Raw genomic sequence first — 26,709 nt, forward strand, 5'->3', positions numbered from 1 at the left:
TTTTAATAATTATAACAAAAATCAAATAATAGTTACTATGAAATTAATAACTATCACCTATCTTTATGTAGTTAATAATTATCATGAAATAATACGATTTCCTTGTTATGATATGAGTGATGGGTCAAGAATCAAACACGTCATAAGACCATATGCGTTATAAAATAAAAAGTTACCCATTGGGGGGGGCTGAGTATTTAACTCGAATTAAGGAATTACGAGCTCTTATATTTAATGTTAAACTTTAATCGATATCTCGAGCAGGTGTTAATCGTTTTTAATTTCAATGAACAGGAGCAGGTTATGTTGCCAATCGACGGTGAAAAAAATCTTTAATTTATGTTTGATGTTATAGAAGGGCTATACTGAATACAGATGAATTATTTAAAAAGTTATCTATTATCTGGATTTCTTAATATTTTGTGACATATTATATGCCATGAGGGTCATAAATAAAATACTCTAAGTCGATTTTAGAATTCCTACTGTATACTGGCATCTACATTAAAAATAAAATCTAATGATTATGATGATGAAGTTTCATAGTAATCTATAGATTGCAAGACATTTTGTGTATTTATCCTTCTTTTATTTTTTCAAATGTTAACATGCTTTTTTAATATTTTCGTATTTATATCAATTTACGTATATAACTAGAGATTCAAATCAAGCGTCGTAGAGTTAAAGATTCAAATTCATTCTTGAATCGGGCTTTAATATTATTGGGTCGTAAGATTTAGTTTTTATTAAGTACCAACAACAGGTATTATTTCTGTTTAAAAAGCGAATCGCAAAATTTGTAAATTTAATTTTTTTTTACATACATTTCACCCCTTCTTTGAGGTATCATATTTTAATATGAAAGCTTTGGGTTGAAGTTTTTTTATTTCGTATATTTTATGTGTGATCGAGATTACTAAAAGCACCAATGTGTCAGAATACTCATAAAATATTACTGTAAAATTAATTCGCAGAATTACAACATATTCTCTATATGCAGTTATAAATATTTCTTTGCATGTAAAGAAAATAACGTTATTTTTCTTTTACTGTTGCTACACTTGGAATATTTGTCATAAATGTGGAAAATAGAAGGTGTAAAAGTAATGTATCATTTTGAATCACTTTCTGCAAAGCAGTTTAAAGCGACGATGAGCTGGAAGTTTTGGTATGAGCGCCATCTAGTAGAATAATTGTACACTAAATGCTAGTAGATGAAATTTATATTCATCATGTTTTGGTCTTATTAGCAAGGAAGGAATACGCTTTTGAGTTTACTTTATTCAAGATTAAATTATTATTTTTAATTGATTTGAGATAAATTTAATTTAAAATTCGTGCATCATAATTTTGCCTAAATTATGGCTTATATGAATTTGACATAAATTTAAGTTAAAATTTTTTAACTTATTTTAAGCTAATATGCGTTATCGCCATCGAGTTTGTCAACTTAAAATGCATGATTTTTCCTCGTGTATTCCCCCTTTTTTTCGTTAATTTTATCGTTCGAAAATTGAGAGCTGGAAAGTCATGCAAATAATTAAATTTCTGAAGGACGCAGCTACAGTAAGAACATAACAAATGAAGAGTAGTCATAGATAAACTACTGTAACTATTACGATATTATTTCTTTAAAAGAATTTACATTCCAATAAGAAATCATCGTAATATTAACATTACAATATTTAATAAGATATATTCATTTCTACTTTCCTGTAAAAAAAAAAAGCGAGAAACTACGGTAAATATACTTTAAATTACAATACAGATTTTGATATATTAAACAGCGAAGAGGCATAAAAATTTATTTTAAAAAATATTTTCTGTAATTCTTTTTTTCCCCCTTTAGTTTTATCGTTGTAAACAGCACTGGTCTAAAAATGTTAGTTTACTTTTTTATAAAGTTATTTTGTATAAGTAAGCCCTCAGACTCCGATATTTAATTGAATAAATAATATTCGGAATGTAAAAAATACAGTAAATTTCCGCGTTCAAGGTCTAGTGTTTATTAATTTCTCAGTTCCTCTAATAATTAGAAAATGTTTCTCTCAAACGAGTGTTATTCTGTCAGTCAGCAATGTGAACGACGAAAGGCAACTTTAATCATGACGTTATTCTTTCACTGTCACCGGCGTTTTAATCAAGAATTAATTTCAGTACAAGCATTCTCCGCTTTAGCTTAAAAACCAGAGAGCTGTCGAAACCAGGAAATCGTCAAAGTACAAACCTTATCTAATATAAATTGGACGCCGAAAAATATAATGCACTATCGGGTGATCATGTCCTTGTTATAATTTTGATGCAATTCTGTCAACAGTGAAGTTGGATAAAACTTTTTTACGATACCATAATTCTGCTCCGTGCCGTTGCATAATTCTGTATTATTTGCCGTTAAGCAGAATTTACTAATACTGTCACAGTTGTGTGATGTCAGAGTGGTTATGTATTTTGTCCATGTGGGAATAGCAGTGTAGCAGTCGTCAGTAATGGTGGAGATGATGGAAGGGGAGACGATGGAAGGGGAGACATGCGGCATTGGCCGTCTCTATCAGCTCATTACTAGTATTGGCAACTGTCAGATCCCTTAGGAGAAATGGAAACGTTCAACACTAGACGTCTCCATCATTATCTGCACCATTATTGATGATTTTCACACTTCCGAGCATTCTAAGTGCTGTCAGAAACGGATAGTCAAGCCACCATCCTGACTATTCGTGGTTAATTATGCGATGAGCTAATAATGTGTTAAAATTATACAACTTGAGTAAAGTGCAGTGTAACAATAAAATTACTGCTCTAGTATCTTTATTGGCAGACCTACACTGAAATAATCATAGGCGCATAATTATATATCATTCAGTTTCTGTAACTCGAGAATTCATAGGAAAGTTAAACAATGTAGGTTATATAGATAAAAGTTCTGTAAATATTCTCTTTAAGTGTACTAAACATAAAAAGCCTAGATAAAAGAGCAACATTACAATACTGGGAGACATCTGCATGAATGTATATATTTTAAGTTATTATCTAAAACGCATTATTTATATGCATTTTTACAGTGGTATGAAATATCAACTGAGGTGATATTAAAAGTAATTTTTGCATTCTTATTCTTGTCCATAATAGGGTTGAATAATTGTACCCTTAAAGTGTGAATTCATTAGCTTTTAGACCATTCACCTTTTAAAGAGAAAATGTAGGCATCTTTTATTTAGATAATTATTTTCTTGTAATACCTGCTTCAGTGTAATAGGTCGCAAATGAATATTTTTTTTTGGGGCGGGGGGCTAAATTTTTATGGAATTGGCTGTGTTTGTCTTTTGAATTATTGTTGTTTGTACGTTGCGTGTTACTTAAAAGTTTTGGTAAGTGGTAGGGAATGGAACACACTACGTGAGTAGAGAAAAAATATGACTACTAATTGTTGGTTTTGTAGAAAACTTCTATGCTTTTGAAGGGCATTTGATATCGCTTCCTATTCTTTAAGTACTGATATTATTCTGTGATAATTTTGCCGAAAGTGTGTTACTTAAGTGAACTGAATAAAAATAAACAAGTGATGAAAAGAAACAATAGCTGTAAACACGAGTTGATAGTTTATAACTATTGCTTACAGCTAGAGAGCAAGTGATTGAAACATTTCGGGAAAAATGAAATTGAAGCTGGAATCATTAACTGAAGTGAATATATTTTTATGAATGTGATAGAAATGAGCTTTAAAACTGTGTTAACACAAATTTACATCAGAAAAGAATGGATTTCTAAATCAACTATTAAAATTATAGTTCTAGCCTTCTTTTAACTTTATATCCTCTAAAAAATAACATGTATATTTCTTCAGTGAATCAGTTTCCTTACAGCGTTCTTGACTTACATCTAATACGTTGCACGAGGGTATTTAGAATCATTTTCCTTCACTATAATAGTCTAACAATAAACTGTCAGCTTTTTAGCATAATTAAGAAATCATTAACGTTTAACTGAAAAACCTTTACTGCTTTTACAGGTAGATACAGGCCTGTTACAGTTTGTGCAAATACAGAAATGTAGTCGAAGGCCAGCTGCCTAAATTACGTGACATTTTATAAGAAGAAATTTTGGTGACATTCTTACACATTTGATGTCTCAAGCTGGAAAGTTTTCTTTCTCATTTGACATAATATATGAAACAGTTAATCTTCTTGTGGTGACCACCCTCCGTACTAGTACGACTTTTCTGTAAGTGACCATTATTTCTGAGAATATAAACAGGTATCAGTATTGAACATTTCTCTAAGACGACCGTTTTTAAAGAAGATTAAAAATCACCTGAAAGTATGAAAGACCGCCTTAGAGAGAGTTCAGTGTTAAATCAGTCGGCAAGAAACCATACCCATCCGAAGTCGCCTTAAGCAGTTTGATTAAATATGGATTAACAATCGTATGTAATCGTATAATTTGATTGGCTCCTGAGGCCTTTTAATTTTTATTCATGATTTTAATTTATTTCTAAAACTTGAATCTTTCATTTAAAGAAAATCTAGGAAAAGTAATAGAAAAGAGACCTGGGAAATATTTTTCATCTCATTAAAAAAAAAAAAAAAAAAAAAAAAAAAAACTCAGTTAAAGATTTAAAAAATGCAAGGTAATATGAGTGTGTGTGAGGGAGGGGGAGGGACAGGAAGAGCAAAATTAAAGGTATTGCATCTTATTTTCACAATGTGAAAAGAATACATATTTTTTATGCTATTAAAATTTTTTTATTGTTACTATCAGAATTCAATGATTTTTTGATTGGCTGAGAGAATTTATTGATAAAGATACTGGTTGCATCGATTATAATTTATTTTCATTCTTTACTTGAGCATTTTTTTTCCTTGCTATGCTGCATTCAAATCATGTCTGGAATATACGTTTCAGTTACTGAAGCTACTTATTGACATGGGTAATTGGAAATAAAAATTCTCATGAGAAACATCTCTTCGGTCAAATAAAGCCATAAAACATCAGTTTCAAAAAAAGGGAAATGAGAGAATGTGTAAAGTTTTATAGCTTAAAATAAAATTTGAAAATATATGCTGTAAATGATGCGCGTTTGCCTTAATACCAATAAAATTAAAAAACGAATAAATAAATAAATAAACAGTTATTAAATATAACCTCAAAGCAGAAGCCTTATTTCTATTACATAAAATGTGTTGATTAAACTAAAAGAAGAAAAAAGATATATTTTTTTATGTTTTGTTTTAGCGAAATAATGACCCTTTTTTCCCGTTTTTAAAGTCATTTGCTGGAATATTCTAGTCTTCAGGTGCCCTCTACCAATATATGATCAATCACTGTCTTCGAATGGAAAATATCGTGACTCATAGCAGCTGAAGAGTGATGCGTCTCATTGACAAAAAAAACAATAAACATAACAGAGACATTATTTACTTAAGCATTGAAATAGTGCTCTGAATGTGCAGTGCCTTGCTTAAGGTTTCGTTTCAGAAGCGCAAAGAAGCATAAAATTCCATAAAAAAGATATATAAGTAGTTCATATAAGAAGTGCAGTCTTAAAGATCATGCAATAGATGGACATAATAACAATTTTTGAAGCCAGTTCAATTAGGTAGCTCTGTGAATTTTTTAGAAGTATTTAACAGTATGCATATTGTGGTAATAACACGGTGAAATCTGTCATTGAAAACTTTAGTGTACGATTTCCTCTGAAAGTGATAAATCTTTCTGAAAACCTGGTTGAAAGAATATTTAACAACTCTAATGCGATCAGCTTAAAAAAAAAAAAAAAAAAAAAAGGTCATGTGAAAGCAGTTTATGAGTTTTTGCCACTGCACACGAACGTACATATGCAGCTTTAGATTATTTTTCATGTTGTCTTTTTCATCAGAATTTCCGTTTGAGTCGGGGGTTGGCGGAAGGTAATGTGTTGGCCACATCAGATATTTTTTTTTTTTTTTTTTTTGTTATGAAGTTACCGTATTTTATTTGCTTATACTTCTTGTTTTATTAGTTTTATTTATTTATTTATTAATAATATTAATTCTTCTCTCATCCGAATCCCTTCCATCTTTTTGGTTTTATGCCTTTCTGCCCGTCTCATTCGAGATTAATCTATAGTCGTGCTTATATTTGACCGTTCAGTGCATCTAACCGTCTATCTAGTTAAATATTAAGTGTAATAATTAATTTTACAACCAATAAGGAAAGGAGAGATAAATTGTACTCTTTATTGATGGGTAGAAATTAAATATTGTAATCCATATTTATTTTGCTTTCAACCCAGCAGCAGTTTGCATCGCATAAAATACGTTATTTATATAATTTGTGTAACAATGAATTATTTTATGTTATCTATCTGTTTCTGCCAAATGATTCAAAAATATAGATCGGGAGGGAGGGAAAAACAGATTTTATGATGGAATGCAATGAATAGTAGGTAAACGCGTTCTGTTGATCATCGTACCCTACGCGAATTTCGAACGTTATCGTTACAAAAAAGCGCAGCTGGCCAGTATGCATTTTAGCTATAGGGCTGTTTAAAGGTCAGGAATCATTCTGTGTACCTCCCTTTGAGTAGCTATTCCATTTTAGCTCAAGCCTCATAGGTAGAATGGTTGTCGATGAGTTTCGCAGCCTTGTACCACCTCAACGCGACATTTCTGCATACATATTCCATTACAAAATTTGCCCGTTTCGGTCTCTGTACCTGCTTTTACATTTCTGCCAAATATTTCTTAATTACCCTGCATATCTAGTACGTGTACAGTGATTATACAAAATATAAAAACACCAAGCTTATGTAAGTCTTTAACTATATAACTATATATATATACGTATATATATACACAATAAACTGGCGCAATAATTGTAATATGTCAGGTGGAAGTTGCTGTAATGGATTTGGATGTAGTTTACTGCGTAGATAGCATGATAACAATGGCGCTTGCAAAAAACGTAGATTTAACATAATTTTATTACTGAATAACGCAATTTTTTAGATGCATAAATTGACTCACTTTTATCAACGCTTATTTTGTTATGGTACTATATATTTTTACTTTTCTATGTTTATTACTTTCTAAATCCCTTTTACATTGCTTTACAATAAAAAAATAACATATCAGGTAGCCAAGAAAGTTCGTGATGTTGTCGTCACTCAGCCAGAGAATATCTTCAACACCCATTTCATTCTTCGAAATGATCAGTATTGGTTTCAGTCACATGTTCCTAACGAGATACAAGTTTATAAATGCCCTTTCTGGAGAAAAATCCCTTTTCTGGGGTCCAAAAATTGTGATAGAGATTTTGTGACATCGTCTCGTTTTCGGAATTGCTGTTCCTTTGGTAATGCCCAAATGTAGATAATAGTCAGATGGGAGCAATGTCCAGGGAATAGAATGTCTGAGGCAGAACTTCCCAACCCAGTGTTTTGATCACCTCTTTCGTCGCTTTTACCGTTTGAAGTCTGGCATTATTGTGCAGGAGATCTCTTCTATTGACCAGTGCTAGCTGCTTCTGGTGTAGTGCGGCTTAAATTCTTTGACGAATAGACCCCGGCTGTTATGGTTTTTCCGCTTTCTTTCCAGTGATCGTCCGCCTCATTTTTGAATTAATGCATATTCTTTGTGAATTCGTGTGTGTTTCTACATACTGAAATGTTGTCTTCTTCGAAAATTATGGACTCTACCTGTGCTGATACTTCAATGATCGTGACGGACTGTGAAAATGGCGGCGTTAAGCCTAACTCGTGGTATGATGCCTCTTACTCTGTGCTTGACTACTTGTGCTGCAATGCTCCTGTTCCTATTTTGGATAAACAAGTGCTTGTTAGCAACCTTCTATCTGAACTGCAAACACATACTTTAATATTACCGAAAATTTGGAAAATATTAAACTCTTGGACTTGTACAAAATTCTCGCCATGGATAAATCGGATTCTGAGAAACTCCCCGGATGTCTATCTCAATGTGCTTTGATATGCAAACAAAAAGAACGTAAATATATCCATTTAATCGCCACCGAGTTACTCTCGAATAACGAACGTCAGTTAAACCGTAAGCTTGCGGAATTATACAGCTCGTATACCAAGTCACTTAGAGGTAAGTGCGATTTTCTGTTTAATCAGGGCATGAACAATCCACTTTTTAGTTTCTATGTCATCCCAAGGTTATGAAGATAAGATCCAACGGTTTCGTCAGACACTTCAAACCTCTGTGCAAGCTCCTGGCAGGTTTGATGAGGATTCTGCTTGATTTCCTTCTTCAGCTGGACTTTGTCGATGGTGGATGGACGACCAACACGAAGCTTGTCTTCAAGGCTCACGTCTCAGACGAAAATCGACTGAACCACTTTTGAGCAGTCCGTTCATTCACTAATGTCTCTCCAAGCACGAAACATATTTTTTTTAACGGCCTCTGCAGCTTTCTCTCCTAATTTGTATTCGTAAAGCAAAAAGAATTGTTTTATTGCTGATCGACGCAAAGCTATTTCTACAGGAAAATATGCAAAGTGAAGGGAGAGGGACAGGAAATAAGAAAAACAAACTTTTGAACTTTAACGATACGAAAGCCGTTAATGTGAACATTACCTAGGTAAAATGCGGAAAATTCTTGTATATATGTATATGTTACAATTCTGGAACTGTCCGCAAAAATACACGTACAGCTTGTCTCGGTAACACAAAGCGTAATCAATAGTTACACTTCAAACTGCTAAGAGCGTTAAACACAATTCATTGCAAAGAACATCAGAAAGGCGAAGCTTTTGCGGATATCCCAATGTTCCGAACTAACCCTGAACTAAACAACTGAAAACAGATACTGTCTCCTATCTTACATAATTTTCACCCGGACGCCGGGAAATCTTTAGTAAATTCTACTTTTTGAAATTACTAGAAGGCATATACCAGGGATGGGCAAACTTCAAGCTTATGGGAGCCGCATGATAGATTTTATAAATGTTCGAGAGCCGCAAGTCCAAATTTATATCGTTTCAAAAATAAGGAGACAGGTTTTGAATAAAAAGGAACTTTGAAGTAAATTAATGAATATATGAGTAGCATGATTACATATAAATATGAATAAATACATCTTATATCTACTGTTTTGTATTCTAGGAAAGTTAAGTTCCAAGAAAATAAAAATTTATAACTCTTGTACTGGACAACTTTTACTTACAACTTGATATTTATTAAATATCAGGTTCTTCTCACTTAAACCACATAAAATTTAATCCAACAGTGATATCACAAAATATTTAAAAACAGCAAAATAGCATATCTTTAAAATTTTCGATACACAGTCTCGCGCGCTGGAGATAAAAATGTTTCTTTCCGTGAGTAAATTACAAATCATTATTTAAAAGAAAATTAAGTGGCGGTGTTTTTTTAAAATTTATTATTATTATGCAGTCTTTTAGAAATTTTTTAGGATAAATTAAATGGTAAATGTCAAAGCGCACTGCAGAGAAACTGTTATTCGAGATAGAATATTTATTTAAAAATAATGAAAAATAAGCTATTAACTTGTTTAAGCTTTTACTTAAAAAGTAATTTTGTTTCTCCACGCAATTAACATAAGAACCAACATGCTGAAATCATTCGAATCTTTGAATCCTAACCTAAGAAATCGTTAAACATTTTTTCGAAAAACATTTTAATAACTACTTTTACTGATACCCAGTATAGAAGAATTCACCGAGAAGAGAATATGTGTGCGCTTTCAGTGGTATTTAAATAATCGGTATTTCTTCTGACGGCCCTGACTGATACAGTACTTCACTCTGGCATCCAACAGAATCTTCCAGAATTTTTGGTAATCAGTACACTGCGCATCATTGAAAATTCTCGAAACTATCTCTTGAATCTTCCCGATAATTTTGGACATAGATAATAAAGTTCAGGTGCAATCTCGAAATTATCTCTCCAATCGTCCCGATAATTTTGAATATAGATAACGAAGTTCATGCGCATCATTGAAAATTCTCGAAACCACCTCTTGAATCGTTGCGATAATTCTGGATATTCATAATCTATTGCTAATAAATCTAGTAGTTCATTCCGGGCTACATAAACGCTTCGTCGAGGACGTATTCCATCTGTCTACCAGCCAAATTCTTCAACCTAGCTGTTTTCAAATACATGGCAAATCAAAACAAATGTATAGAAAGAAAATATACCTATCACTACTATGATCAATTTATTTCGCAAATGCAGATATTAAATGAACAAGGTAAGTCTTCATATTTCTATGGACATGCAGAAATGTTCGATGTAGATACGTTTTGTAACATGGCAGATGTCTGCACAATAGTTTAGTTCCTAAGCTGCCAAATAGGTGTGCAGATCCACCATATTCTAACTGTTTGCCCATAAAGGCGACTTACCGTCTCGTCTTGAATTTCTAAGTAAAATAATTCAAAAGAAAGTTGACGTTTTGTAACATGGCAGATGTCTGCACAATAGTTTAGTTCCTTAACTCTTGCCAAATAGGTCTGCAGATCCACCATATTCTAACTGTTTGGCCCATAAAGGCGACTTACCGTCTCGTCTTGAATTTCTAAGTAAAATAATTTAAAAGAAAGTTGACGTTTTGTAACATGGCAGATGTCTGCACAATAGTTTAGTTCCTAAGCTCTTGCCAAACAGGTCTGCAGATCCACCATATTCTAACTGTTTGGCCCATAAAGGCGACTTACCGTCTCGTCTTGAATTTCTAAGTAAAATAATTCAGAAGAAAGTTAAAAATAAATCATTGTCAGTCTAAGGGTTCCATAGTACAACTTTTCTTTGGTTATCTAGCCTCTGTACAGAAAATAAATCTTAAATGGAGTTTGAAATGAAGTCAGGCAGAGGATACTTTAGAAAATATAAGATCAGACTTTAAAGCTAAACGTTTACGGGAGCAAAATTTTACATTATTGCCTGAAATTTGCAGCCGATTATTGTGCAACTTTTCGTTTGCCTACTAAGCTTTCATGAAGGAGTGTAAGACGTACCTGATGATCGAAAATTTGGAAGACAAAAAGTGTCAACAGATTAAAAGAAGTCATCAGAGCCGGGGCAACTGGTGCAGCTGCAGAGCGGCAGTACTAAAACTTTTATATATGTCGGCAGCAAAATGCCTGTAACTTAAGGCGATATTTACCAGCTACTCTAACATAGGGTAGCAAAATGCCTTTAACTTAGTGCGAAATATAAAGAAAGAAGCTTATCAAACAAGAAATCGAAAAATACGAGAAAATATCACAAGCTAAGGAGATTTCACCAATATCAATATGCCGATTTTGACAGAAACTCTGGAGAAGAGAGTATTGTATTTATCTCTCATTGCTTGACGCAAAGTTATTGGTATGAAGATTTGATGATTAAGGAGAAAAATCTCTATCTGGAATAACAATGTTTGGTAAAATGAGAGTTAAACATTTTGACTAAAAGTTAAATCGTTGTCAAACCAGCGATTCTTCCCACGACTCCAAATGTTTTAGCAAAGCGCAACCATTGCTGAAATAAATTGTGGATCACAACTGTTGTGAGCAATTGGGATCACACAGAAATGTAAGCAGATACTGCCTGAGGATTGAAAAAAATGTACCAAAAGTGATTCTGCATCTATATGCGTAATATTTTGCTGTTCCAGATATTTTCGCTATGCAACCACTGTACATACATAGTCATATATATGCAGAGGACAGAGGCAGTTGGTTGATTTGATTACGGCAAAAAACACAAGGCTATCTACCTAGGGAGAGAGATGCCTTCGTGGAGGACTTTTTAAGGTTAGCTGGCTCAAATCCACGTTACATATAGTGAAAACCACGAAAACGCCCATGCAACTAGTTCCTTCACATGGAATCGAGCGCACGTCAAGCAACCAGTGTTCAGAGACTTGCTGGTGGACTGAGGGAAAGAGATGGTGTATTTATCAATTAATTAATTTTTCCAGCATCGAATTATCGTTAATGTTTAGAGCAACAAAACCTTGTGAGCAGTTAATTCTGTTCGTGAGTTTCTTTTCATGTTGTTAATCCATAAAGGGTTACTCACTTGGAGCTGCAAAAGTTAAGAAATTCACCCATCCTTAGCTAGTCCGGAAACAAGAAAGGGGTCAGTGTTCTTTTGTTCTCATAGATTTTTTTTTCTCCCTTTCCCCTTTCCTCTGTCCAGATTCTCAGATCAAGATGCCGATAACACATTTCTTTTTCTCTTAAAATCTCAAAATAAAAGGGTAAAAACCTTACTCCTCGGTTGACTGATTTTTCTTACATTTTTCATGCTATGAGTGGATCCACAAGTAAATTTACTTTTCTTGCTGAAATGAATAACTACGTTAGACTTATAATAGGTTTAAATTGTTTAAGATATTGCATAAAGAGGGAGACTAACGTTGCTTTCATTTTCATTTTGGGGACACAATCTCTGCGTATTGATTTTGTTCTCTGCGAAACTAAACGAAAATATGTATCCAAAGAGTTCCCCCCTCCTTATATCATTTCTTTTTTCTGAGAAGAGTAAAACGATTTTGATGAATAATGAATTTCTGAATGTGCAAATTTTACTAATTTTATGCTTATTCTTAAAATAACTAAATTTATATTAGGGCTTAGAAACTTAATGAGAGCGAAATGGGTTTCATTAAACAATTTTCAGATTTAAAAAATTGCTTTTTAATTAAAAAATTCGTATAATATTCTCGAACATTATACTGTATATTTTAAGTGAAAAGAAATTGCGTTATCCTACTCGAATACTCTGTTGGGGGGGGGAACGACGCACCGAGAAGATATAAAGCAAACTGGACACAAATTGATATGCATACAGGTTTCGACAGAAATGCAAAATTTTACATTTTGGCTGCCAATGAATGAACGGTTGTTGCTACAGCGCATCTGATCATCTGCGCAATTGGCAGGATATTTAAGAGGAGAAATTACGATTCTAGGTCATAAATTCTTCACGAATTTCATTCTGTGTACTCTGGTAGACAGTAACTATGCCTCGCATACAGGTGCGCGAACGATCAAGATGTCAGAATTTGAGAGAGATCGTATAGTTGGGCTCAAAGAAGCCGGTTGGTCTTATCGACGAATAGCTCGACATTTGAGCAGGAGCGATGCCACTATTAGACGATGTTGGCAGGAATGGGTGAACCATGGCCGCACACAGCGTCAAGAAAGAAGCGGTAGGCCTAGAGAAACGACAGAACGTGAAGATCGAGCAATCGTCAGAGCGGCACTCACGGCCCCAGATGCATCATTATCATCGATTGTACGTGCAACTAGTGCTTCAGTGTCCGCAAAAACCATTCATAGACGGCTCACAGAAAGGGGACTGAGGCATGGCGCCCCTTGCGCCTACTACCATTGACCTCTGTACAACGTCAAGCCGGTTTGCAGTGGTGTCGGCCTCTTTCGCACTGGAATGTCACTGACTGGAGTAGAATAGTCTTCAGTGATGAGTCCCGCTTTGAACTGAGCCCCGATGACCAGCGAATGCGAGTCTGGCGACGCCCCGGACAGCGGTGTGATACCAACCTGACTGTCTTCCGGCAGACAGGCTGACAAGCAGGAGTGATGGTCTGGGGTGCCATTTCATTTCATAGTAGGACCCCTTTGGTTGTCATCCGTCGCAACCTTACAGCACAGAAGTACGTGGACGAAGTTCTAAGGCCCGTTGTGTTGCCCTTCTTGTCACGCCACCATGGGCTTACATTTCAGCAAGATAATGCCCGCCCCCACACTGAACATGTTTCTAACTGCTTGCCTTAGTGGTTGCCGAACATTACCTTGGCCAGCAGGGTCACCGGATCTCTCTCCTATTGAGCACGTTTGGAGCATTATGGGCATGGCCCTCCAACCAGCTTGGGATGTTGACGATCTAACGCGCCAGTTCGACAGAATTTGGCACGATATCCCTCAGGAGGACATCCACAACCTCTATCAATCGATGCCAAGCCGAATAACTGCTTGCATTGAAGAGACATTAGGATTTTTTGGAAGCAGGCAAGATGAAAAATTAGCAATCGCCTTCGCCGGGAATCGAACCACGGACCTCTGGAATACCGACCCAGCGTGCAGAACCACTACACCACAAAGACACGCTAGGAAAGGGGGAGAAATACCTTATATACTCCCCTTTTTAAAGGGCGACTAGGGTTTTAGGGGACCTACTCGCCAAATCCTGGGTGCGGAGAATCATCATCCGCAACCCTTTTAGTTCGGGAGCCACTTGTAGAGTCATTAGGTTTATTGGAAGCAGAAAAGATGAAAAATATGCAACCGCCTTCGCCGGGAATCGAACCACGGACCTCTGGAATACCGGCCCAGCGTGATGAACCACTACACCACGAAGGCACGCCAGGAAAGGGGGAGAAATACCTTATAGCATAAGGGCCAGAGGTGGACAAACGCATTACTGACTTTTTCATTTTGTGAAGCACTATCACTTCAATATATCATCCAATTTTTCTCAAACTGTAATCATTTGTTTTTCTGTACGTGTACATCACTTCTACCGATTTTCGTCCCATTCAGATAACTCCTTCTTGGTGCGTCGTTTTTTGTGTCTAAGAGTACATATGAGTCTGTATACTGTTTCACCACAGCAAATTTCCTTCATGGATTTTATGTAGAAACTACTCTGATCGTAAGCAACAGCAGTGTTTAAACTAGGGTTTCATAAAATTTAATTTGAATTATTTCGAAGTATATTTATTGAAAACAAAATTTTGTTTGTTTAATTCGATCTTAATTTCATAAATACTAAAACGCATTTAGGAAATTTATGTAAACGTAGCTTAATTTCGGAAGAATATAATATATTCACTATTAGATTTATAATCACGATTTACTTTGTGATGCCAATAAGGCGAAGAGAACTTAATTGTCTTTCAAACTGTCAGATCTGATGAATCGCCGCAAGTATCCGATGTCCATCTTCGATGAAGGTTTCGTGTGTGTGTGTGATTATGGCAAACCTTCGAGGGCTATCTGCCTAAGGGGAGGGATGCCTTCGTGGAGGACTTTCTAAGGCAAACTGGCTCGTATATACGTTACACATGGTGAAAATTACGAAAACGCCTATGCAGCCAGCCCGTTCGTGGGATTCGAACCTCAGACCGAACTACCAGTGTTCGGCGACTTTACCGCTCGGCCGCTGGTGGGCTTCTTCGATGAAGGACAATGGCAGATTGTGCATTAGTTTATGTTATTTTTCAGTGTGTTTCGAAAATAATAGTAAATAGTTAAAATGTAATTATTACCATCGACTAGCAATAATGCACTAACTAGCCAGTATTGATCTAATAGATTGTTTAAAAGACTACTAATTAAGAATAAATTTTTCTTATATAACATATTTAAAAAGGAAATGTGCATGAAAAGTTATTATTAAGAATATTTTTAATTAATTAATGAATTTGTTACTTCCCATTCAGAATTAATCATCAAACTGTTTTATTAATGAAAGATAAAATTTTTATGCTCTCCTTGAGATAAATATGCTAGGTTTTTGAGCTAATACAAATTTTCTTTTCAAAGCTTTTTGTTCCTTTACAAACGGAAAGTGGGAATTCTGAAAGCATGTGTATGCTGAAATTGTTGAGAGGAAATTTTGGGATTCCTCTAGTGTAAGATTTAATAAATTTCAGCGAATGACAAGACCTCCTTCTAGTTTCTGCGAATTTGTCGTTCCGCATGTAACATACATATCAAACAGCGTATCACAATTTGCTTCGACAATTTTCCAACGAAAAGAATAATGATTGAATAGAAAGCATGAAAATATTGAACCCCCCCAAAAAAAAGCCTCTAAATTAAGATGACAGTTATAAATATCAGCGAAAGAAGGAAGTTAAAAATATTTTCTTATATATGAAATAGTTTATGGTTAACTAACTCCAGTTAACTGTTTAATAGGAAACTAGTATGTAGTTCATGTCTAGAAATGAACCATGACTTTATCAGTAAGCAAGAATAATCAAGATTGTTAATTATCTCACTAGCGTCTGTTCTTAATGATACCAGGAAAATATTATTAAATGAAGCGCTGATAGTAAAAAAATAATAGTAATAATTATTCAAAACTTTTTTTTTTCAAGTATTCCATAAGTTTTTCAGATAGCTGTCCGTATTGCGGTATAATTTCCGTCGACAGAAGTAATTTAATTATTTCATATAAAGCAGCGTCTTATATCTAAAATTGTTAGTTTAATTATTTGCTTGTAGTGCAGAACAATAAAGCAGTATTAGTGCAACCTGTTTTTAAACTTTAACAATTTATATCATATCATTTAAAAGCAAACTGCATCATAAAATATTTAATTACTGAAATGCTTAAGTTTGAAACTCTTTGTAAACGATTTTTTTTCTCTTAAATGGGCTACGTATTCAGTGTTAAATTTTTAACTCTGGAATTTAATTGAAATCAAAACGTAAAATATGTGTGTCTCGTAAAGTCGATCATAAAAATCGGATTAGCGCCGTTGAAAACTGATAAATAAGTTGCAAGAGCATTGGATGTCATTAAAATCACTATTTTGCACATTATTAAAGGGAATTGACAAGCTCTGGCATACAGGAATTCTTTAGTAAATTCGAGTTATATTTAAATAATTGAAATAAAAGCAAAGAATATGAAGATTGTTTTCCATCATCTCAATCATCAATACCTAATCTATCTACAATCCAAAGAATCTACATTCTTAATCAGTTATTGTAGGAAGTCCCTGTCTAATTATTTGATTAATTTTAATCAAGCAGTACAAATGTGAATTTGCAAATCTTAATAGAAATTTTTTAACTGTTTCAATAAGGTGTGTGTGTGTAGTTGTTGTTTCTGCGTGTTTTATTGCATGGAAATAAGGCGAGGTTCTGTTTAGTAATTCGTATTGTACTAACTCAAGAAAATGTTTTACTGTTGGCAGAAAAAGGCTTATGAGAACAGCATATGAGCAGTAATTAAAATCTAATTAAAATGCAAATGTTTGTGACTGCGTTTGAAACAGTAAGGCTTTCTTTAAGCAGACACCTTTTGTAAAAATGTTAAGACAATCAAACCACTCCAATTTATGTGAATGTATCTGTATTTGGTGTAATGGTTGTATTTATGTTTTATAACATTCGATATAAAATATGTTATGTTATGTAGAAGTGAGGGGGCTACCTAATATTTACCCTAAGTAAGCAGGTATTAGCCCCACACACTAACTAGAAAACTAACAACATTAATATAAAATATGTAAATTTTAATCTTTTCTATCTGATTTTAACAATTTACTTTTATTTTAGATTTTCGGATGTTGGGGGTGGAACTGTGAAACATGGCCAGGTTAGCTGCATATTACCAGGAAGATTTCCACTACGCATCTATAGGATATGGGCCTAAGCAAAGGAAAGCTGCTTATTTCATTTACGAAGAACCGAAGAATAATTTATTCAACAGTAGCTTTCAAAATGGACCCAGGCTAAGAGGTTTGGCTGCATCTGATCCCGCATTGTCCCCTGTCACTTATCCTAAAAAGACAGCAGTAATGACTCTAAAACAAAGACCTAATTATTACGATTCTCCCCTTGTGGAAAATTCCCGTTTAGCTGTTCAAAGATTACAGAACGTTTATGATGCTCCTGATAATGCTTGTGTAAGTTTGAGACATCCGTCAGATATCTATGAAATGGAATCCGTTTACTCGTATAGAACAGATAATAAATGTTCTACAAAGAGTAAACACAAACTAAAAGATCCTTGCCGTAAAAGAATGTCCTATAATGAATCATTTGACGTCTGCTGTCGATCACCTGATCAGTTTATTCCAGAACCTGGTACAAGATGTGAAGTACCGCATGCCTTACATAATTATGATGCTTATCGTAATGGTTATTTTATAGATCGTACAGAAGATAGCTTTTATCCTCCTGTATCATATCGAAGCGATTCAAGTCATGGAAAATGGCTGCAGTGGCCATGGGCTTCATCAGAAACTTATGCTAACCCAGCTTTACTTTCTCCACCATCTCCATTAGATTCGGGTCTTAGTTCTCAATCTATAACTTCAACTCCCAGTTTGGATGCTGAACCTATACCTATGCATACAGGGCCGTTGGTAATCTCTCATTCTGAACGTAATCATATCTGTTCTTGCCCTAAAAGCATGTACTCGGAAACTGGACGTTTACTTTCACCTCAAAGTACATATGACTCTGGAAGAGGCTCCCCTGGAATGTACTGCACTCCTCTGCGACATTCAAATTCATCAGTTCGAGTAAAAAAATGTCGAAATCATCCTCATAAATTAGCCACGTGTGTTAAAAGTGATTTTAATGACGCTGCTGTTCATCAGGAACAGGTACGCTATGGGATGATGGGACTTGTCGGTGAGTCAGTGAAACAAGAGCATTCTACTTCCACATTACCAAAGGTACCTAATGGAAATTCTCAGGAACGAGGTTTATTTACCAGTGGGCATTCTCCAGCCGTCTTTTATGAATACGTTGACGAAAACGGGGTACCATTGAAAAGGATTTTGACCTGTGCTTCGCCATCTCGAAAATCATCGAAAAATTATGTCAAACCATGCGTTGTTATAACTGAAGCATCTGAAAAAAGCTCATCTGGCGGAGGACCTTCTTCCCCCGAACAAGAAAACTCGGATAAGAGCCCAGAACCGGAATCATCGGTAAGCTTAGCTGTTTCAAATTCAGCTTCCAATTCTTCATCTGTTAATTCAAGCAATATGGAGCTGAATAGTGATGAACGCCGCAAAGTGAACAAAGCAACTGAAAAAGAGATACGCGAACTTGAAGACATGTACAAAAAATGCAATTTAAGTGATTATGATTTACTTGATAGAGCAGAAAGGAGAGATCTTCCTACTGCACATCAGACAAAGGTGGATCAAATTCAGGGGTTAACCCGTAGTAAAAGTGATACTCTGTATGAAGTAATGAGTCCTTACCACAATCCTTACGAGAGACCCCCACGTGCTCCACCACGTAGGAGGTCGGGTATGCCTGACAGAATAGCCGATGACATGGCTTTGCGAAAACTGAATAAACCAGTTACAACTTCTTCTTTCAATTCGAATGAGAACACTGTTACTTATATGCTGTGCTCATCCCATTTTACACCTACTGTGCCAGAAATAAACAAAGATATTCTCCTTATGGACAATCCAGATATTGAATATGATGATCTTTCTTTTAGGAGACATTATTTCGGTAGAAAAAGTAAAATTCCAGACCCTCAGCCTCCATTTGGCATACCGTTAAGGCCTCCACCTCCACAGAGAGTATTCAATGACTACTTGCATTTCGCACCAGTAGAGGGCCTTCAGCCTTTGTGTCATCCAAGGCGCAACCCAGATGTCATCCGTGATGATATGGCATACAGAACACTACGAAAAGATGAACCTGAAAGACTCTATTACGATATAGCACAAGTTTACAATAAAAAAAGGGGTTAGAACAAATAATGTGATGAAAGATGGACAGTATTAAGTCTTTCATCCCCAAGTGCAATTTTATTGAATAGATGTATATTTAATGCATCCTTAGTCTTCAAAGCCTTTTGTGCACTAAGTCTGTATCTGGTTATAAACTGTTTCTTTACTAAGTACTTCTAATTTTCTTCATTTTTTCTTCAATTTCTTATTTTGTCCTATACAGTTTTATTGTTTAAGTTGTCTAACTTAATTCCTTATATTTTTCATATCTCCAAAGAAAAACTGGAGTAAAATTTAATAAATCTGGAAGCATTGTTTTATAATCTTATTATATTTTACGCTAAACCAGTCTCACTAAATACCAGTAACATTATTGTAATATCTAATAAAATATTTCTTACTTCAGATAGGAACAGCCACTGTATTCCAAATTAATTTTGCTAAAATTGCCCTCCTTAAGACTGTCATATACCCTCAGCCTTTTTTAAAGCGTTTCATTATTTTTTTTATTTCCCTCTAACAAGATTTATCGTAGTAATTGGATAAATAAATAATTCAGAATAAGATTTATTTAATTTTTTTTGTCATATTTAAATTTTTAATTTCATTTATTAATTTTATCACGGATTTATTCTTGAGATAATTCATTCAAGATCACAAACGGCTTAGTACTCTATTGATTAAGATACTGGCAGTCGCACGCAATATTATATTAATGCTCTTAATTATAGTTTAAAAACGTTTAGTATGAAATAGTCATACAAATACATGTATTTGTAGGTATCTTTTTGCTATCGTCAAAATTCATTTGCTGTCAAAAAACTAGCGGAGAAAGTATAGATATGTGTTAGTTGGTGTTGGTGTATTTAATTATGGCAAAGCACACGAGGGCTATCTGCCTAAAGGGAGGGATGCCTTTCGTGGAGGACTTTCTAAGGGAAACTGGCTCGTATACACGTTACACATGGGGAAAACCACGAAAACGCCCATGCAGCCAGCCCGTTCGCGGGATTCGAACCTCAGACCGAACTACCAGTGTTCAGCGTCTTTACCGCTCGGCCGCTGGTGGGCCAGATATGTGTTAGAAAGAGTGTATTATAAACCTCATGCAATTGAGTAAAATTTGAGCTACGTGTAAATATGTATATGTGTTTATGTTTTATCTATCTCGTAATTAGTGTAGCGACAGTTACAGATATCTTTGAATGAGTGGCAGTAAATGAAATTTTATCTTGAAGCTTTTCTTTATAATCACTTATTTTTTATTTATGTTAGAGTCGTCGTTTAGGCCTGACTTTCATATCGATGAGCTCAAACTACTTTATAATATTTTGTTTTAAAAACACGTAACTGTTTGAAAACCTTCGTTTAATAGTAAAAATCTTTCATTTAAGAATGTTTCTGTTTATTTTAGTGTAAATATTTAAAACGTTGCCCCTTTTTGTAATTTATTTAATATAAAATTAAAATACTAAAAGAATCATTTTCGTATGAAGTTATTATACGTAAAAAATTGCTACAATTTTTACAAATAAATAACTGATCGAATCTCAAATATTTGTTTTCATTCACCTTTATGTAGGCTGCAATAAGAGGTACCTATTTTGAACGATTATGCTTCAAAATGTCTTATCACCTGCACTAATACTGAATACAAGTGAATCAGAATTGAAACATAATGATGCCGGCTGTCTTATGTTGAAAAAAATGGGCCGATAATTATAATGGTAAAATATGATAGTTAATAGTTTCATTAAAGTTAAGTTTTATTTCTTTGCTAAGAACAAATACTGATTTTTAGTACAAATTCTACCTGTAGTCAAATATTTGCCAAAGGTATATAAATATTAAGTATATTCAAAATAAATATGTGTTATAGTTGCAAAAGTGTATCATTTCAACAGCTTATTTTATACATAACTGTATCATTTTAATGACTTATTTTATATTAGTAGTTCAAAGAGCATTTTATTTTGCTGTTTTTCCTTCTTTGAAGCGTATACAAAAATTTTATGTAAATCTATGTAGAATAAATGTATGTTTAAAAGTGTTTGATTTTTGTAAGTATCACTGATCTGTGATGAGTTGCTGCTGAAGTTGAGTAATATTATTAGAACTATTATGCTGTGTAAAAAATGTAAATATTTTCTTATTTGTAAAAACTTTTATATATGTTTATTATTAGCATTATTAAATGGCCATATAGAGCTATTACTGCTAAAGAAATTAAATAATACTGCAATTTTAAGATGAATTTGGCTTATTCAAAGCATAGTTTCCTTTAGATTATGCACAGTGTAAGAACATCAGAATAGTGAAGTTCATATATTCCGGTAAGATGTTTTCCTGACTAATGGAAGAATGTACCGTTTATTTAAATGCATGAAGTGAATTTAAAAATAAAATACTGCGACAAATTCCATTTCATCACTTATCTTTATCACGTATGAAGAACAAAGAAACTTATTTCTAGTTCTTTATTCCCGACGAGTCTATAAAGCCACAAGAATTACCAGACATTTCTTAAAATAATTATTTCAGACGTAATGACATTGAATTAAAATGTATATGAATAAAAATGCAATGTTTTTTATGGAATATTTCTTATAATGATTTGCATATGGAAAATCAGTTTAAAGTCATTACTAAAACATTTTCTCTTGAAATAGTTCTTCTTGATGTCAGAATGAGAGCTTTTATTGTGCATTCAGTTTAAATTTCATTAACAGGTCTGTAATGATGATCTTATGATATGCAAATTTGCATTAAAACATAATTTAATAATACTTTGGACGTGAAAAGACAAGAGAAAGATATATTTTTGAGTAAAACCTTTTAGTGATGATTTTCACTTTTTTATTCTTGTGGTAAGCTAAGATGCATGTAGATAGTTTATGACCATGATAAATGTTGTTGCTATATTGTAATTACTTGAAAACGGTTATTTATATATATTCAGTAGACTGAATTAAATAATGTGGCTGCAATTTCTTTCTTGCCTTTCTTATAATATGTAGAACCTACCCTCTCTTACTGAACCAAAAATTCCGTAATTTTTAACAAGAAATTTTCATATTCATGATGAAAAGAATTCTCCGATTGACACATTTAATATAAATTTGAGTTAGTAAAAAATATTTTCCAGTATTTCTGATTAGTTAAAATTTTTATTAAATGTATACTGTCATCTTAAAAACGTCTGATGCGGACACGACGTGACTTCCGTGTACGCTTATCAACTATACACATTTTTTGCTGCATTGCATTTAAACTTCTTATTTTCAACATGACCATTTTCAACATTTAAAATACTTCTATGATTGGAAGCATGTCCAACGATTGCGAAAATAAAGGCCGGGTAAGGATTTTATATATATACATTCATACACACAGACACACTTTTGGTCCTGCTGAATGCAATAAAAAAGAAAGGTGCACAACTAGGTGTTATAGCAGTCCCATATACAAAATTTCAGCGCTCTACGACAAATCATTTTTGAGTTATGTGAAATACAAACGTAAGACAAGTGTACAGACGTCACGAAAAAATCCATTTTATAACTCCTTTTGGAATAAAGAATCCTTTATGCTGACGACATGCAAAATAATAGTCAAAATAGAACAGTCAGAATATATTTTTCTGTTGAAATCTGAAATTTGAACTTGTTTTACTGTAGGAAAGGACTTTTCAATGATAACCCCCCTCCCCGAGCAGTATTTTAATTGTGCTGTTTCTAAGTAGTTCTGCTAGTTATTTTCCTATAATTTAAACTGTATTCCAGTTAGATATATAATATTTTTTATTGAATATTATCTTTATTGGAGAAAGCAGTTATTGTTAGGTATATCATGCGTGAATTTTAGGTCTGAAGTTTGCATATATTAAAATGAGTAGAATGAATATTTTCATTCATCATTTCATGATGTTGAATACTGCATGATATATTTATGTTGTAAAATATTTAAGAGGAGCAGATTCTTCTTCTTCTTCTTCTCTCTCTCTCTCTCGTTTTTTTTTTTTTTTTTTTTTTTTAAAGTAGAGTTTTTATTCTTTCCCAATTCAGATCTTTATAAAAGGTCTGCTTCGAATCTTCAGTTCTGTTTCCGTATCTGCTTTTCTTTAAATTTTCTTTTTATGTGTTCCGTCATAAATAAAAATGAACTACCTTTTTTATTTTCCATCTTTAGTTCAAAACAGTGCTCATAATAAAATTTGTTGGCGTTTCTTGTGAAAGGCTGAATTCAATTCTAAGCTGATTTTTCTTAAAATTTTACTCTATCCTAATGTCTCTACAGTGGTGCCCGAACTAAAAAGGTGCTGAATGATAATTCTCCTCACCCAGAATTTGGCGATTCTTCCCCTAAAAACCTCAGTCGCCCTTTAAAAGGGGGGAATATATAAAGTATTTCTCTCGCCTTCTCAGCGAGCTTTCGTGGTGTAGTGGTCTGCACGCTCAGCGCGTAATTGAGAGGGCCGCGGTTCGATTCCCGGCGAAGGCGTTGCTAATTTTTCATCTCTCCGGCCTCCAAAAATAATCCTAATGTCTCTACAGGCTAAATCAAGTATATAAATTTTGTTCGAATAATTAGTTCAAGGTCTTTTACAGAATGCAGTTAAAAATCTTCCTTTTAGATTATATAGGTCCATTGTTTTTATATTCTTTTTATAAAAGCTAATCTTGTTGGTTTGTTGGGGAAAAATGTCTCATCAGATATGCATATTTTGACATTTGTAGACGCAAAACCTGAGTTTGAAATACTGTAGATTTGTATTAACTTTTAATTAAATTTTTAAAAAAATTTTTAACTTTTTCATGTGATTATAATCAATAGAGATTAATTTTTCATTTGTTGGATTCATTTAACTAAATTTACAGTAAAGGGTAAAGTACTGTGTAATACTGTAAATTTACTGTAAAGGGTAAAATACTGTGTAATATTGTAAATATACTGTAAAAGGAGGATTCATTTAACTAATATACTGTAAAGGGTTGCCCTTAGAGGGAGGTTTACAAAATAATTTTGTGAGGTTTTCTTCATATATTACATCATTTTCTAAATCAATAGCATAAATAATTAACGCAAATTCTTAGTATAAAAATACAGATTCGATATTTAAAATAATTTTTTTAATCTCTCAACTGTCCAATTTAACTCGGGTATTTCCTTGCTTAGAATCCAAAATCTTATTTGTCTTACTCTGTTTTAATTTCTTAATTAAGCTGCACCGTTTTCAAATAATTACCTTTTATATAATATGAGGTTACTATATATATTATGAATAGTACATATTTATGATTTTTTATATTCTGAAACAGTATTTTATATTGTCAGACAGAATAAAAGCTTCCAAATGTGGTACGTTATTATTGTTTAGAGTACATATCTGCATTGAGCGCATATCATTTGTAAAGTTAAAAATAAATAAATTTATGCTATTGTTGATAATTTGGTGTTTATTTTTTATCATTGTATTTATTCACTGCTATTTTTTACTTACTGCGTCACCGATAGTAAACTGGCAATACTTTAAAAGCAGTTGCACATACACGTTCAGTAATTAAGCTTCTAGAGCTTCGGACAAAGCATTTAGTCAAAAATTGTACCATATAACGTTCTCAATTGGGAAAACATCTAAGGATCGTTCTGCCCCGGGAAGCCCCTGAATACTAAGCAGAAATCGTTAGCTGAATGCCGCAATGCATTGTCATGCTGGAAAATGGCATTAATATACCTTGAGGATACAGTAATTAGAGATGCCTCAACACTACTCATTATCTGCCTAATAGCCACGTTGTTTCAATCTTTTAAATGGCTATTTATCAACGCAGTGTCAAATAGAAGCAATACTCCTGAGGAATAGTTTTGTACAAGGATGGCAAAACTTAAAATCTTAGTTTTTAAGGTATATTTTAATTTTATAACAGTTATTTTAATTTCAATGTACTTCCCTATCGATTCTTGTTTCCACTTACAACTCCCTACCAGAGCGAGTTTTTAGAATCGCATTGAATGCAAAAGAGCTAGAAGTAGTATTAAAGGAAGGTTCAACTTATTTCGTGAGAGAGAGCTAGGAATCCTGAGTAGCGCGTGTTTGCCTTCGAGCAAAGTCTCGCTCGGCCGTATATTACGTGCCTTTTTTTATATTCGCCGGTTAGTTTAAATTAAGGGACAACTACGTTAGATTTATGTTAGCTTTGGATAAGTCTCTTAGTTAGTTCTCATTTCTTATTTTGAGTTCAAGCCCAAGTGGAGGTTTTGTGGTAAGCCCGAGAAAGGTGCCAACTGTTCATCTTATTTTGAGTGATATAAAGGATAGTTAACCCTTTTTGAGTCTACCACTTTTGTTATTTGAACTCAGCGATAAGTCGCTAACAAGTTCATTAAGTTCCTTGGCATTCATTTAGTTTAATGAAAGTGAGGAACTCTACAAGTTTATGGGAACACTGATATCTATTTAAAAGGAAATTCCTAAACTTTTTTTTTTCATGTCTTATTATGCATCTTCCAGTGTGTCAGCTGCATAAAGTTTCTTATCCCCTCATTAATTTAAAAGAGTTTATATTAGAATAATGCATTAGTTGTCAACTAATTGAGTAACTATAAGGAAATATCCAGGGTTAGTATGTAGTATTTTTAATTCTGCGGTTGTTTCATGTTCTTATACAGTTAATTTCTGCTTTGAATGACACTCATCCGCGTGAGCAAGCGCATAGTGCTCAATTCTTTCTCCTTTTGAACTGTGAGCTGTTGCCAGTAGCAAAACTTTCTTTTTTGGTCTTTAAGCATTAACGAACAAACTTGTAAAAATACCGAGGACAAATTCCAGAAGCATTTGACGTAGAATGCGTAGTTAGAGATCATATGCTAGCCATATGATATTTTTCGAAATTGTCAGACACTTCCTGGTCTAATTGTGTTTTTCTCTTTTTGACTGTGTTGCGCAGTTTGTTTTGCCCTAAATACAATAACGACGCTGTAGAGCTGTTATTTTATTAACATCTACATAACTGTATGCAGAATACTTTAAAATTGCAATGAACTCTCACACCATGACCACGACTGAAAGTGATTAATATTTTTGAACATAGAATTAAATGGTAGTATTGGACAACATTTACGTTTCACTGCAGTATATAAGGTTTTATTTTAATTGAACTAGCAATTTATAAATTTGCCTTTACTTCTACTTTCATCAGTTCTCAAATTAATTAAATAAGTGCAAGATTCTTGAAAAACTTTCTGGCAGCACAAGCTGACCGTCACTCTATTAAGCCACACTTCTGGTTGA

At 33.7% G+C, this 26,709-nt stretch overlaps 1 protein-coding gene across 9 annotated transcripts in view; it reads left to right on the forward strand.

The window, feature by feature from the left end:
* The window catches only part of LOC118183145 (uncharacterized), a 169,388-nt gene extending 144,522 nt beyond the window's left edge, over positions 1-24,866 (forward strand). For all 9 annotated transcript variants that reach the window (XM_035352585.2, XM_035352572.2, XM_035352574.2 and 6 more), the window contains one exon: positions 17,269-24,866. In XM_035352585.2, the coding sequence (XP_035208476.1) occupies positions 17,301-19,439 (2,139 nt within the window). In that variant the 5' untranslated portion in view covers positions 17,269-17,300 and the 3' untranslated portion in view covers positions 19,440-24,866. The remainder of the gene's footprint in view (positions 1-17,268) is intronic.
* The last annotated feature ends 1,843 nt before the right edge of the window (positions 24,867-26,709 follow it).

The sequence above is a fragment of the Stegodyphus dumicola genome, chromosome 8 (assembly GCF_044657685.1).
Source record: "Stegodyphus dumicola isolate Sdum_Otavi_A_Nest chromosome 8, ASM4465768v1".
Classification (NCBI taxonomy): domain Eukaryota; kingdom Metazoa; phylum Arthropoda; class Arachnida; order Araneae; family Eresidae; genus Stegodyphus; species Stegodyphus dumicola.